Source organism: Haliotis rufescens, unplaced genomic scaffold, assembly GCF_023055435.1.
Source record: "Haliotis rufescens isolate VD_foot unplaced genomic scaffold, xgHalRufe1.0.p SCAF_2, whole genome shotgun sequence".
NCBI classification, from domain to species: domain Eukaryota; kingdom Metazoa; phylum Mollusca; class Gastropoda; order Lepetellida; family Haliotidae; genus Haliotis; species Haliotis rufescens.
In genome coordinates, this window is record NW_025963890.1 from 50,413,833 (window position 1) to 50,430,140 (window position 16,308).

Genomic DNA, 16,308 nt, shown 5'->3' on the forward strand with positions numbered 1-16,308 from the left:
AAATGCAAGGCCACGTTTCAATGTCACTTGCAACATTTATACAAAACAATTCATTATCATCCAAAAGTTCTCCCATAAGGCAATGAGTGTGATAACATCTGCTGCCAATACGGCAGACGCCAAACCTTCAAGGTGTGGGTTGTCCAGTTGCTACATCTGGCTTTAACTGGTTCTAACTAGCTGGTTGTGAGAGGCGAATGGAGGTAGCAGCAATGACAGAGGTAGAGAAGAAAGAAAGACGACAGCTGAGAGTGTTCTGTCCCACATCCAGGGATTTAATGTCAGCACAAGGTGAGTACAAAGGTTATTAGTGACAAAGACGTATGTACGTATGTACCAAGCTACATGTACACTACACTACGGCCAGTTGACAGGAAGTGATGCACCACAGGAAGAGTGCGCAGAAAGTCGTTATCAACTATTACTACAGCGAGCTCAATAGAAACAACAGATAGATGTCTTGCTAGTGCAGCACCCGTGTCGTGGTTTGACGTTGAAACATTTATATACGTGCATTACACATTGGCGTTGGCCAATCAGGCTCAAGGGCTGCTGCTGCGTCTAGATTAAATCGGTGCATGACAAATATTATCGTTTTATTACAAAATTGTACTTTAATATCTTCAGATTGCGCAATACAAGTTGTTTCTCTTAACGGATACATTATGAACTTTTCAAACATCAGAGGCTTGTAAATAACAATGGGACGCCTCAAAACAAAGGGCCCAAGGTAGAATTCAATAAATAAAAAAGCATTTATAAGAGATAAAAACTTTTCAAAACAGCCTGGTTTTATGTTGTTCCCATCAATGTTAGGCACAAAAGAACCCGTCTGGCATTATGCAAGACGAATCAGATCTTGGGGGTTCCCCCATCTGAGACGAGGGGTAGTAATACGACGTACATAATATATAGAATTTGTAAATATATATATGCAAATGACTGTATGAATCACGACATTGTCAATAGATTTCCCTAATAACAAGTTGATAGGTCGACATGGGCCTGGCTCAGATCTCAGAGAGGGGACTAATTTTTTTTTCTAATTTGGACAGATCACCTCAATAATTTCTACAGACAGAATTGGTTCCAAACACAGACTGATGTCATGAATGAATCAATGGTTGTCATGGTTACATCTTCTCATCTTCACCTACCAAAAGAGTTAGTTTGTATAAAAGTACAAATATAAAATCTCCGTTCTGAAACAAACACACCCTGTCCTGCCATTGACCATTCTTAGAAAAGTAGCAACTACAAATGGAGGAGGAGGCGGAGGCTGAACAGTTCCGTTCTGGAGACTCAGTATGTACAAAAGCTGTTGATCATTAAAACTGTCGTCTGCTCCAGGCCCGAGCCAACATTAAGTGAAAACCGCCACCAAGAATATGGAAATATGTCAAACAATGGCCGCGTAGGTGGATTTCAGATCAGGACATGTGCATCAACTAAACAAGGATGTTCCTTGAATTTATCCCAACCTGAACCTAGCTCTGCCGGTCAACCTCTCTTCTCTTCCCAGAGGATGTAAGCCACATGTTCTTCAAACAGCGAGTTCATACATGTTCAAATTCAAAGCCAAATGCTAAAACTAATTGGGACTCAAATCAAAATAATCTCAAAATCAATGCCCAAGATCAGTGTCCAATTTGAAAATACTACTTGCAGAAAGGTCAAATGATACAATAGAAACCAATTCTAATTCCACTTGGGCAGAGACCTCGCTGTACAACATCGGAGTTGACAATATTCCCAGATACTTTCATCAGAAGGGACTACAAGGCAATATAAGAATACTACAATAGATGGTCAGAAGATATGGAAAATTGATTCATTAAGGATTTACACTTATGGATAGATCAACTGAGAAATACACAGATAAAACACTCACTACAGATACAGAGAAACAAGGAGATACAATCAATCAGGAAATTACAAAGTTGTTATCGCTAGCAGCAAGGAGAGGCTAAGGGCGTATCTACAGCACTTTGTCGTGGGGCACCAACGCACACATCCCGTGACGGAGTGCGCATGCTATAATAACAATGGCAACTTAGCAAGTCTCGCGGCCACATGTCTTGTGGAATGCTGGGTAGCGAACGTAACACGAACTGGGCCATCCCGCCATGACAAGGCAGTTGCCATGGCAACATTCATCACATAGTCACATAATTTTTAATGATTACTTTCTTGACTTGGACAAGACGACAACGAGACACCAACAATCATCACCCTGGTAGTCACATGTAAAATAAATTCCCCATACAATAGTAACTCTCAAAATGCAAAAATATATATCGAAACCTCAGTATACTTGATCATAACACCAGAAATGCAAAAATAGAACTTACAAAATCATGGCCTAATCTACCGGCAAAACGACAGTGATCATCAGTACACTACCAAACAGCTGACCCATGGGATAAAAAAGAAACATGTATATCAACATCTCGCCCTGTCGTCTGCTTCACACACAAACAAGATGGCCGCCCCAAACCAGGAACGTGGGAACAAGGGAGGTTATCTTGATTGCCATGAAACAAGGGCTGATAGCCCAGAGTTTCTGACACCTGCTGAAGCTCTGAGGGGTATAAACTACCGGCAGCGTATCGCACAGTGCAGCCCTGGTTTCGTCTATCACAAACAAATGGATTTCTGAGAATAAAACCTGGCTAAAAGCCTGCTTAAGCGTAACCCCCCCACCAAATACTTTATTTGTAAAACATTCGAACACGAGAACATTGATTATGCAAGTAGGAAATAATAATAACAACTGATTGAGGAACAATTCAACAGCAGCGTCACAGAGGCCATCTCGTGAGGTAGTTTCCGACGACAGGTCCTGGTCTCAACTAGGCGACTAGACTTCAGGATGAAACAGTAACTAACGACAACATAACCTGTGTTTCACATCTCCGTACAAGGGTCGTGGGCAAGCAATACCCAACATTCTCTAGTTGTATGTTGCAGGACATGTCTTCAGACTCTGTTGCTATGGCAACACAAGAAGATCTGAGTGACCCCTAGTGTTGAAGAGTTCCGTAAGCAGACTTTTAGCCTAAGTTCTACAAGTGTGCACCAAAAACCGTGACCACACTGTTTTGTACGCTAATGGTTGGATATAAACGCTACTATATTATGAGCTCTTTAAAATATAATTCTCTCTCAAATTGACAAAACAATGCAAAACAGTACAATGAATTTGCTGCCTTTTCTTATGCACTGCAAACAACATAGCTTCAATCTTGTCTCGAGAAAAGCCAAATTCACTCTGGCCGGTCGCGGCTGTTTTAACGCTAGGTAGTGTGGGAACACAAGGACAGCCAATGACTGAACATAATGCACATTCCCTGTCGCCTGCTCGTCACCATGACAACCAGTGTTGTGTTGGTGATCGTGGTGTGACAGACGACACTACTAATGGAGGCAGAGATCCAACTGTTCAAACCCGTAGAGCAGACGCTGCTTTGGTTCATCTGTCCATCATTCTGTCTGTCCGACAACCACGCAGCAGGCAAAGGTGGACCAGTTGATCACCAAGCTGCAGCGTTTGTTAATCATGTCGAAGGCACTTGACCCCCGGAGTCAACAGGGCAGAAACTCCTCTCACAATGGGAGCTAGCTCCACGCAACAGGCAGGCGTGCGTCTGCTACTTCCATAGTTTGTACATTTAAAAATTTATCTTAGTCTCTGCAGCTGATCCAGTGATCACATGGTCAAAGTCACATTTGTATCATGGCGCAGACTGAATTCTAAATTGTGGATTTTGAGAAGGACACTCTCAGGTGGCTGTTTTCTCCCATCTGGAAGTTGTGCATAGCCTGCAAACAAACAGAAGATGATCAGTGATGTTATCCTTGCCAAGCAGACGCAGCAGGCAACACAAACTATCACAGTGTATTTCAGCTAACGTTACAGGGAATACTAATATCCTCATTCATAAATGTGATACAATGTTTGGGATTAAATGAAGCTGCTAGATTTCATCTTCTGTTTTATCCTTTGTGGGAGAAATTTAACAAGAATGACAGAACTTTCGAGACATTATTAGAAACAAAAATGAACATTTCACATCTTATAACGGCTGATTTTTTAGCGATTTTTGGAAGCAGCAAGTTGGTCAGGTAATCAGTAAACTGAAGATTTGATAGAACAACTTGGCAGTTGCCCTTCGATTAGAAGCTAGGTTGTCATATGGTCCATTACAAAACTGTTCTTACTATTAAAGCCATGACTGCCTCATCCACAGAGCCCATCTGGATTAAGGCCATCTTTCTGTCTTTCCTGAAAACAAACAAAGCAGCATTTACTGAATGTGATAGAACACTGCAAGCCATTATTATCAATACATACTGACTTAGTTTGTTTGTTTGCTTGTTTGTTTGTTGTTTAACGATGCACTCAGCAATATTCTAGCTACTGACTTAGTAAATGTACTCAAACATATACATGTATTTTGGTTTCAACTGTTTTACAACTGGTTTAACGTAAAAACGTGTTGACAAGTAGTGTGACCAATATCATCAATGCGTTGATATGCAAAGTGACACTTGTGTGTAATAATTATGAGTGTGCCATAAGCATGCCGCTGGTACTTACGGGAAAAACTTGAATGCTTTAACAGCTCCGTGCTCGGCGAACTTTGTAGTGATTTCCCCTTCCTCTGTGTCTTTTCTGCAAGCAACAAAGTAACGAATGAGTAGATCGTATTACTGTTATATCACTGTGTTTTGTTTGTTGTTTAACGCCGCTCTCTGCAATATTCCAGCTATATGACGGCGGTCTGTTAATAATCAAGTCTGGACCAGACAATCCAGCGATTGACATCATGAGCATCGATCTACTCAATTACAATGACATGCATCAACCAAGTCACAGAGCCTGACCACCCGATCCTATTAGTCGCCTCTTAGACAAGCATAGGCGCCTCTTCCGACAAGCATGGGTTGCAGAAGACCTTCTCTTCCCGAGTCAATAGTATCAGCATTCAAAGACTGTCGTCCAGCATGCAGTTCATAGCACTATTCCCCCAAATTCACAACACGGACAGTCATAACCCATTTCCATACTGCCTCCATACAATGACAACACGTTTATTAAGGCACATGACTGCACTGAGATTAACTTTTCTCCACTTACGGAATGTTGGATAAATGTAGCACTGCAGATGGCGGGAATATGTTCTGACAGTTCTTGGATCCTGGTCTCTTGAACCTGTGGAGAGGGGAGTTGACGTAATCCTTCGTCAGACCAGCATCCTGCAACACACAAGACCACAAACTCATCTAACAGAACACAACACAACACTACACAACACACAGGGAAGGCCAAAAGCACATCCCTACACAAATTAACTACCCTTGTGAGTCTGCCAGACCAACCAAAACATTTTCAAACTTATTTCTTTTAGCACTTAAATACTGGGAACAGATTTGTCTATTGTTTCATTTGCCATCATTAAATGCAAATCATGTCTGAGCACAAAGTAGACACAATTTATGGATAACAACTTCTTTAATACTGTAAAGGCGACATTTTGGTATAGATCCTTAAAAACGTTTTCAAGTAAGACTGACAACGGTTACAAGGATCTATACCGAAACGTCGCCTTTACAGTATTAAAGAAGTTGTTATCCATAAATTGTGTCTACTTTACCATCCGTCAACTTCATAGTATGCCTATCAAACAATTCATGTCTGAGTTGTCATCAAGAAAACATTTCAAAACATTAAGGAAAAAAAGAACAAAATAACAGGATCTGTTGATGGCATGCTACTGAAACTCAAAGATTTACTGTAGTTGGGCGACATTTGAATGGAATCGTTCTACTCACAGGCTGTCCCTCCTTGGGCATCTGTACGACGGAGTGCTTGGATTGAGCCACCCGGATTGTCTTCCCCCACACCTTCACCTTGTCCAGGAACGTGATCGCTGCAGGCAGAAACATCCGCAGTCACACACAAGTCACACACAAGTCACAATGTCCACAACTCCCAACATGACATGCTACTGTCGCAGCTCACAGTTTGATGTAGTTTTGGAAGGAGCATCTATTTTCTTTGCCTAAACTGATTTGTTTTCATATTTTTTTTATGGAGAAATACATTGCTTGCACACTTAATTCATTCAACAATTGGCAAATGTTTCACTTAAAGCTGAACCGAACACCCTTGTTCACTGAGGACCAACAGGGTGTTTGCGTTTCTCCCCAAAGCTCCACACAGGGACACATGATGCCTCACTGTGCAAGGAGGACTTCTCACACATGCGGCCTTGTGGTTTCCAGCACTATCATATCAAATAGTTTAAAAAAAATAAAAATGTGTGTGTGAGTTGTGTTTAACGCCGCTTTTAACAGTATTCGAGTTATATCGCGGCGTGTCAGCTTAATGTGGGAGGAAAGCCTGAAGTGATGCAGGTCTCAGACGTTTACCACTTTGGTGAAACCCACGAGCACAGGTATGGTGCTGACAACCTAGAAACATAATCGGGGCGAACCGGGATTCGAACCCACAATCATAGGTTTCTGGCATGTCCACGGGACGCAACTCTGCACAGCGAATCACGGCGCCTTAGACGACTGGGCCACCCGTGCCCCCCCCAAATCAAAATGCTATCTCCTATTTATAGAGGATACGAGTCTTGAGTGTTCAAGGTATTACACTACTCAAAAGAGGCTGACATTAGTTAATCTGAGATGGCTGGTGGGTATTTCAACACACAGCCTTCCAATTGTGAGTCTTCTACTTCTTTTGAGTAGTAAATTTTAAATCTAACTCCTGAGGTATTAACAGGACAAAATGAGAAAGACCCTTTAAATTTCTCCCATAATGTCTATCAGTGGCACTGGTATGTGGCTATCATACATGGTTGCATGGGGCTTCAGCTATAACACTTTCTGGGTACAAAGTGTTTCATATGTGGTGGTGAAATGGAGCTTAACGTCGCATCCAAGATCACTGCCCTTTTATAGCGACATGCATGAACGTATGTGTGTGGCTGTTTGTTCTAGTCCGAACTAATGCCAATTTTGAAGAGCAAGCCCACTGAGATGCCATGCCGCAGTTTAACATGAATAGTTGGATCCGGAGGTCTTGCATAATTGACAAAAACACCAATTTTGACAAAGATAAGTCTGTTGACTTAGCAGTGAGTGAGTTTAAATTTAACGTCATATCGGCAGTATTTCAGCCATGGAGTGACTAATGGACAAACCAGAATCTGAAACTGTACACTTGTAACAGAATAAGGGGAGGGAAATGTGGTTAAACGTTGCATCCAAGATTAATGCACTTATATAAAGACATGATGGCTGTTTGTACTAGTCCGCACTGATACCAATTTATAGTGGTAGCCAACTGTGATACCATGCCGCAGTTTCATACGGATACCCAACTCTGACACAGTATACTGACTCCGAGCCGACCAGTCCTTGTTTTAGCCCCTTAAATGCTGAGCACCAGGGTAACAACAAGTACCATCTTTTAACATCTTTTGGTATGACACGGTCAGGGATCAAAACCCGACCTTCATCTCTCTGGGCGGATGCTCCACCACTAGACCACGCAGGCAGTCTGGTTCAGAAGGTGTCTTAGTTAGCACATGGTGTCCCTGTGTATGTCACAGGGTAATGTGTCTCAGGTCAAGCCACAAGCTGTCTTGATCGATATGTTCTGTAAGATTATCTGCCAGAGAATCCCACCAAACCATACCATATCAGCCAGGGCCAATGCTCCACCTCATGTAAGTCTTTGTTAAAGTAAGGGAGTTACGATCATCTTAGCGCTTTGTGTAATGTGGGTCAACAACAAAAACTGGTCTTTCCCGACATCAAAATACTGATCAACATTAGCGACCACTATCACCACCCACTCCAAACCAGTTTTTAAGAAAAAGCATACATCTTGGCCAGAATGCTTCAAGATAACTTGCCTAAACTTTCAGCAAGAGTTTTGGAGGGGTATACGACGATGCTGTAATTGATGAAACAACTCACCTAACTGCGCTTGGCTTGGTTCTGCCATCTGAATGAGTGCGTTATCCTTCTTATTAAAGAGGATCTTCACCCGATGTACGTCCCCATACACTCCTGCAAGTACAGCTAACAGGTCACACAAGTCCCACACAGACACAGGATAGACATTCTCGCAGCAATATAAAGCGAAGCCAAGGTTTATCAATGTTGACAAAATTATATAAAGAAGAACTATCTCCACAAAAGTCCCTCCAGGGAGGATTTACACACAATAGGAAGAGGAAACAAAACATACTCTTAACATTAGACAAATGAAATAAATCATGAGAATTGTTAGTAAGTTTATAAACTGGAAATGCAACAATATTTAAGCCAGAATTATTTATTTACCTCAAAGGAGAGACATTCATAAATACTCTGCCGAAGCGCAATATTACTGTGAGATCCTTTGATATTTGTGTAAGGGTGGGTAATACGGCCCCATATACAGCATTACAGTTACAATGTTACATCTCTCTCCTGTGCGATATTATGATCTACATAAAGAGTGAGAGGAGTGCTAACGAACGTACCAAAAAGGGTAAAGAGAGCATCGGGCGTGACCGTCTACAGTAGACATAGACAGAGAGCATAGCATTGTCAGCAGCAGGAAGTAGTATGGACGAGAGATGATGAGTAGATCCGAGTAGGCGGAGTGGGCGAACCAAGAATAGACGAGCCAGCCACACGATGGATGTAGTAGACGTACGGCAGCATTGTAGTGGTGGATGGATGTATGGGTGTGGTGGACAGTGATTGGACGGGGGGAAAAAAAGAAAATGGGAACATTTTCATTAGAAGTGACGAATGACTGATTTGATACCAGCAAATTATTACTGAAGACACAGGGCTGGAATTGACCATGTGTCTGTCTCACTGTGACATTCACAGTTGGGCATTTGGATGACGGGGAGTGATCCACCCACAGAATAAGAGTCGGCTTCAATGTTGCTCGTTTCTAATCTAACATCGCAGTTGACATCGCTTTTTCCATCAGTGGACAGAAAGGAAATCTATCCTATATAGAAAATGCAAAATTGGTGCAAAAATGACTCGTGAACTGACAGAATTGGAATTCCAGCCCTGCATAACAACATAGAATTATTAATGCTTCACTATGACAGTAAGTTGAGAGTGACATGTGCTCCCGCCACTGTTAGTGCTGCCTCTTCCTCCGCTCATCAGCACATCGCTACCAACAGAGGTGGATCGGCGGCAACAGCGACAGACAAAATCATGCGATAGGCATGCACGTAACGTACTGACCCCACCTAGTGGAGCCGACCTACACCAATAAACATGGTAAGCAAAGATGGCTAATAAGAAGCAAAAGCATGCCCCACATTAACAGGAAGTGTCATGTACAATAGGGTGCCTACCAGACGGAGACCCACAACTCAAAACGTACATCGACAATCTCTACTTCTCCATCACAATAAGGAAAGCTTTTGTTAAATACAACTAGGTAAAAATACAAACAAATAGTTTTCAACATGTTATAGTTCTAGGTTTGGATTATACAGCTGTGGGACAACATACTATATCTGAGTGACCTCCACCAAATCAACAACAACAGCAGTAGTAGTACAGGACACGATAGCAGACGTACAAGTACAATTACGTCATAGTAAGGGAGATAATCAGAAGACTGCCAATATAACAAGTTAGTTTTTCAAGTTAGACAGCTAGGAAAGGGAGACAACATACCTGCTCATCTAGGTTGGAGACAAGGAGTACGGGACTGCCGACTTGAGCTTGGATGGGGATACCTAAACGGGCAGCGCCGTACGCTCCTGGAATTGGACCAAATCCAGTCATTGCTGGCATCCCAGTGGAGAACGGGTTTACACCTAAACAAAGGAAATGATACCTGTAGCAATAACATATATGAAGAACATTGATATACCAAGGCAGGCTTGTGTCAAAACATCTACCCATGGTGCTTGTTTAGATTTCAGGTCAAGATTCCAGATTCCAGATTCTACAGCAATGTGTATCTGGTAGAATATTTCAATTTAGCCCGAGCGATCACAGTCAGTGTGCTGTAATTTGGTATCAATATATGGCAGGGCAATCCTGATGAGGATGCAGCTTAGATCAATACGTATGTTGGACTAGGACTTTTGTCATGATCAGAAATGAATTCACTGATTAAACTCTAAACACACTCATGAGAGAGTGAGGTTTTGACACAGTAGTAATCGAGACACGGTAAACGAGTGGGCGTGTCACAGAGGAAGCCTGACTCGTACATCCAATTATCAGAGAATTAGAATCCAGAACAGGAGAAGCTGAAACACAGGATGTGCACCATCAATTCATAACACCAATGTCACCAGTACACCAATGTCATCGATACACCAATGTCATCAGCACACCAATGTCATCGATACACCAATGTCATCAGCACACCAATGTCATCGATACACCAATGTCACCGGTACACCAATGTCATCGATACACCAATGTCATCAGCACACCAATGTCATCAGCATACCAATGTCACCAGGACACCAATGTCATCAGCACACCAATGTCATCAGCACACCAATGTCATCAGCATACCAATGTCACCAGCACACCAATGTCACCAGTACACCAATGTCTTCAGTACACCAATGTCATCGATACACCAATGTCACCAGCACACCAATGTCACCAGGACACCAATGTCGTCAGCACACCAATGTCACCAGCACACCAAGTTCACCAGTACACCAATGTCACCAGCACACCAATGTCACCAGCACACAATGTCACCAGCACACCAATGTCACCAGTACACCAATGTCACCAGTACACCAATGTCACCAGCACACCAGTGCACAATGTCACCAGCACACCAATGTCACCAGCACACCAAGTTCACCAGTACACCAATGTCACCAGCACACAATGTCACCAGCACACCAATGTCACCAGCACACCAATGTCACCAGTACACCAATGTCACCAGCACACCAGTGCACAATGTCACCAGCACACCAATGTCACCAGGACATCAATGTCACCAGCACACCAATGTCACCAGCACACCAATGTCACCAGCACACCAGTACACCAATGTCACCAGTACACAATGTCCCCAGCACACCAATGTCACCAGCACACCAATGTCACCAGCACACCAATGTCGTCAGCACACCAGTACACAAGGTCATCAGTACACCAATGTCACCAGCACACCAATGTCACCAGCACATCAATGTCACCAGCACACCAATGTCACCAGCACACCAATGTCACCAGTACACCAATGTCACCAGCACACCAATGTCACCAGCACACCAATGTCACCAGCACACCAATGTCACCAGTACACCAATGTCACCAGTACACCAGTACACAATGTCATCAGCACACCAATGTCACCAGCAAACCAATGTCACCAGCACACCAATGTCGTCAGCACACCAATGTCACCAGCACACCAATGTCACCAGCACACCAATGTCACCAGTACACCAGTACACAATGACACCAGTACACAATGTCACCAGCACACCAATGTCACCAGCACACCAATGTCACCAGCACACCAATGTCGTCAGCACACCAATGTCACCAGCACACCAATGTCACCAGTACACCAGTACACAATGACACCAGTACACAATGTCACCAGTACACAATGTCACCAGCACACCAATGTCATCAGACTCACAGATTACAGGAAATAAACAGTTAGGTTAAACAGACAGACAGACAGCAGGAGAACTGAAAGAGAACAGAGAAACAAGAAAAGAAGTTTACATTAGTGAGGAACAACAAGACACCTGGAAAGTACGCTGTGAGCCACAACCTGCCAATCTCAACACTGCACAACTGAGTACCACAGAGGGACCCTGAGTGGTCTGGAGTCCATCTCCAGTCTGCATCTTGACCTTAATCCCTGCCAGGCTTAAATCTCTGCACTCTACTCCAGTCTGGCACATGAGAGTCAGACTAAATTTGCTAAATTAGTCTACAGAGGACGCAAGTGTTGCAAGCTATGCAGAGGCAATGAAGCCTTTTCTTCAAGCGCTAGTCCATTAAATTCTTTTTCAAGAAAAATATCAATATGTCAAAAATCATTTTGTGCATGTTAAAGATTGCACTTCCAGATGTTGTTTTATCCGACATGCCGATCAACATGTGTGCTGAGTGAGGAGGACAGGAAGTAGGTGGTGCTATATGACCTTGACACTCACCTTGCAGACCACCAAACCCATGTGCTGAAGAGAAGAAAGGAGAGATACTAATGATCAGTTCCGCACATACGTAACGCAAGCAACTGGCTCGGAGGACATCACAAAATGCTCACAAAGCTGCTGCTGATGCTGCTGCTAAGCCGCCATGCTCCACCTTACAACCACATCAGGCAACGCTGGCTGAGACAAGTGTCAACATTTCATTCTCGATCATAATTTTTCGGATGATGAAACATCATATTTTATAAGGGAGTCAGAATGCAGATATTCTAAACGGTTGCCCTGATGTGGCAGTAAGAACAAGACAAGCCTTAATTGAAATAATTAAATCATTCTACAGGCAAAATCAACAAAAGCACATCCAATTCAAGTCCCACATCAAGAGTCAGTCTTTGTGTTAGTAGTGAACATCCCTTACTCCATCGATACAGAAAAAAAAACATTTACTGGATTACAGATCCGAAGTAAAGGGTGTTCATGTAAATAATGGCAAATATAATTCATTAATAAATATATGTATACACATGCACTAGCGTGAAGCCATACCTATATTAACACTGCACACAGATACTTCTATAAGCCAAACCTCTAACAGCCCCATAAGTGTTCCAAATTTTACCCGCCCAGAGTATACCCTTATAAGTAAACAGATTTGGATAGCAGTCAAGGACTTATTTCTATCCCTTAAAGGGCAAGTTCACACGGAAATGAACCAATTTTTCTTGTACTTTTTCCACATTAAAAGTGTTAACATAGAAGTGTCATAGACAAAAATATAAAAACATCATATTTAATTAACATATTTTTTGCATTAAAACGATCTATATTTTTCACATTTACCAAGTGTTCTATTTCCATAACAAAAACACCATGGCTTATGCCCCTTGCAATATGACGTCATTGGTGCCAATTGATAAACATTATGACGTCATCATGCTTTGTTAGAGCCGCTTCACGTGGTGTAGGTACAGTTTTGTGATTCTAGCGTCTAAAATGCCAGCCAGAATTGTGTTATGCTGAGTCACCACTGCGCCGGAGTGTGTCGTAGATCATGTTGTTTTACCGCAAACTGGTCCTTGATATCTTTTGCGTTGAGAATAGACAGGGACCCAGTTGAATTGGTACCAATTACGTCATAATCTAAGGGGGATAACTCAGGCCTATTTCGCTCGTAAAACGAAGGCCTCATAACGGCATATCATTTTAACACTATTGTGAGCTTCCTACTTTCACTGTGAAAAAAAATTAGTGTATATTTTCAAACACAGATACTAATTAATTCTAAAATTGCGTTTTGTTTAGAAAAAGAAAGAAAGTGATTTTTGCGTGTACACTTCCCCTTTAACAGTTATATTCCAGCTATGATTAAGCTGTGAAGGAGCAACCCCACCCATCGTACCTCGTCCTGAATTTGATATTTCCTTGTGCTTGTAAAATAAACAATATTTAAAATAATATCCTGAAAAGCAGGAAACATTTTGCCTTTGTTCTCAAATGTATCGAGACTGAAACAAGTCCTGAGTTTGAGAGTCTGGTAATCAGGAAGAAGATTCCGCCAGGAAACAAGCCCTACACTGACACTAAGCTTTGTCCTCTGTACTGATGATGCGGAATGACACCCACTGATGCAACAAGGATGGTTCAGTTTCCTGGTAGGCACAAAGGCAGGGGGCTACACTGCTGGAGAGTTGTGCAGACAAATTAAAGTAATGGACAAGGCCATAGTGTCTGCTTACGCAGGCTTCACCTTTGACGTCTACTTTGTCTAAGCACAGAAATATCTGCCTTCAGAATACACACAGTTCATATACCAATACAAGATCAGTCAAGAACTTAAGTGAAAAAACAAAGTTGACTTATTGTCAAATCAAGATATGGGAGTGTTGAAAGGACTTTTTCTTTGATGGGCGATGGTAAATTGAGAATAAGGTTATAGGTCTGGATGGTCGTTTGAGGAATTCAAAAATAGTATTTCCCACTAAAGGTCACGAATAACAAATCTTCGAGAATAAAAAGCACTTGCCCATACAAAAGGTATCCTTTTTAAAAGTTTGCCAACAATTTATCATCACACAAGAGACATTTTCCATGGACAACTATGCATAATGTAGTAAGTTTACAAAAGTAATATTCATATCTAGAATTTCTCCCGGTAGTCTAGTGGATAACTGTGTGCATTCTGGGCAGACAACCAGGTGTTACAAACATATATACACCACAAGGGATACACCACAGGGCTGACAACAACTGAGGCAACCAATGAGATGTTAGTGTGAAAAGCGTGGAGGAGCATACCTGCAGCGGCTGCGGCTGCCGAAGGGGCACCATAGGCAGTTAGGGGGGCACCTCCCAAGCCCGGCATGGCAGCAGCGAACGGAGAGGCCATCACCCCCGGAGCACCTAACATAGTTGCAAATAACGGTCCACTGGTTAATGTGTATCACAGACTGGGAGACGGACAGATGGACAGTGGAGAGTGAGGAGGCAGGAGGAGAGACATACAGCAACTGGTTCATCTTATAGAATTCACATATCAAAATCTCACATAATCAAAGCCATGTTTCATATACATAACCATCCCCACAATACAGATGTCAAAAAATAACTCAACCTCATCTGCTAAAAAATCCCCCCAAAATCTTACAATGACAAATCATCTCGAAATATTGCCGCGAGAAACACGATTTGGTGTTTATCACGTTACCATGTGCACAATGACCTCTCGCGTTTCTCACATGATTATTAGGACTCGTAACAGCGAGACAGAATTGTAAATATGAGACGAAGACAATTTTAATAATTTTAGAATATTTTTTTAGCGAAACAGAATTTTGTGTTTCAGTTGCTTTGTGAGTGGGGAAGTACCCATTATTTGCCAAGGCATATGCTTGTTTCTATGGTAACTATGCCAACTCTAAAACCTCGTGAAGCAGCAGTGGCATGCAGTAAGTGGATGTCAGCGTATGTACACAGAACACGTCAGTAGAACCACAGCATTAGTGAGGAGATAATAGGGTACAGACATCAATGTAGACTTGCCTAAATACATTGCAAACAAAATGCAATATACTGTAACATGTAAACATGGTTATACATATGTAGGAGAAAACGTACAAGAATGCCGTCTTGCGACCAAAATGATTTTTGTATTCACTAAAAAGAAGGGTAATATTAACACATACACTTGCACCACATCAACACTGGCAGCCAGAACAGCTCTTGAAGAGAGAGGCAAGCTTCAGAATTTCAATTTCCGAAGCATTTTACCAAGACTGAGTGATCATGCTTGGACAGAAGAGACACCACAGTGAGGGTGTATTTCAGAGTCAGTAAGCTTTTTACAATTTCACTAAGATCCAGATTATGCTTCGGCCATGTTGGAAATGGCCCCCTGGGTATTTGGCGTGACGAGTGAGTGAGTGAGTGAGTGAGTTGGTTTTACGCCGCTTTTAGCAATATTCCAGCAATACCACGGCGGGGGACACCAGAAATGGGCTTCACGTGTTGAACCAATGTGGAGAATTGAACCCTGGTCTTTGGCGTGACGAGAGAACACTTTAACCACTAGGCTATACCACCTCCCCATTAGGTGTAACGAGCGACTGATTTAACCACGATGAATGAATGAATGAATGAATGAATGAATGAATGAATGAATGAATGAATGAATTGGGTTTAACGCCGCTTTTCACAGTATTTCAGTTATATCACGGCGTGTCAACCCACAATCATAGGTTTCTGGCGTGCCCAAGGGACGCAACTCTGCACAGCGAATCGCGGCGCCTTAGACGACTGGGCCACCCGTGCCCCCGAATGAATGAATGTATGAATGCATGAATGCATGAATGAATGAATGAATGAATGAATGAATGAATGTTTTACACGGCATCAGCAGCTTTAACCACAAGGCTAAACCACTGTCCTATTCCAGAATGTAATGGAGACCATGCAAGGTTTGAACAGAGAGGTAGAAGGAGAGGGAGGCATATCTTAATGCAAAAGATGTTGATATTTGAGGATTGATTTGTACGGAAAAGTTCAAAACACAGCCAATGAGAGATGATTTCAACATGAACACAGTGAATCACAATCTGAGACAGTA

General features: G+C 42.3%; 1 protein-coding gene across 13 annotated transcripts in view; it reads right to left on the reverse strand.

Moving 5' to 3' along the window:
- Positions 1 to 246: 246 nt before the first annotated feature.
- Positions 247 to 16,308, reverse strand: part of LOC124118387 (polypyrimidine tract-binding protein 1-like) — a 148,428-nt gene continuing 132,366 nt past the window's right edge. For 8 of the 13 annotated variants that reach the window (XM_046480480.2, XM_046480471.2, XM_046480473.2 and 5 more), the window contains 10 exons: positions 14,502 to 14,606; positions 12,207 to 12,230; positions 9,724 to 9,866; positions 8,550 to 8,583; positions 7,999 to 8,091; positions 5,836 to 5,933; positions 5,141 to 5,259; positions 4,601 to 4,675; positions 4,222 to 4,285; positions 247 to 3,822 (listed from right to left, as the gene is read on the reverse strand). In XM_046480480.2, the coding sequence (XP_046336436.1) occupies positions 3,754 to 3,822; positions 4,222 to 4,285; positions 4,601 to 4,675; positions 5,141 to 5,259; positions 5,836 to 5,933; positions 7,999 to 8,091; positions 8,550 to 8,583; positions 9,724 to 9,866; positions 12,207 to 12,230; positions 14,502 to 14,606 (824 nt within the window). In that variant the 3' untranslated portion in view covers positions 247 to 3,753. Of the gene's footprint in view, positions 3,823 to 4,221; positions 4,286 to 4,600; positions 4,676 to 5,140; positions 5,260 to 5,835; positions 5,934 to 7,998; positions 8,092 to 8,549; positions 8,584 to 9,723; positions 9,867 to 12,206; positions 12,231 to 14,501; positions 14,607 to 16,308 lie in introns of those variants that run through there. The other 5 variants (XM_046480474.2, XM_046480475.2, XM_046480477.2 and 2 more) reach the window with 4 other exon arrangements.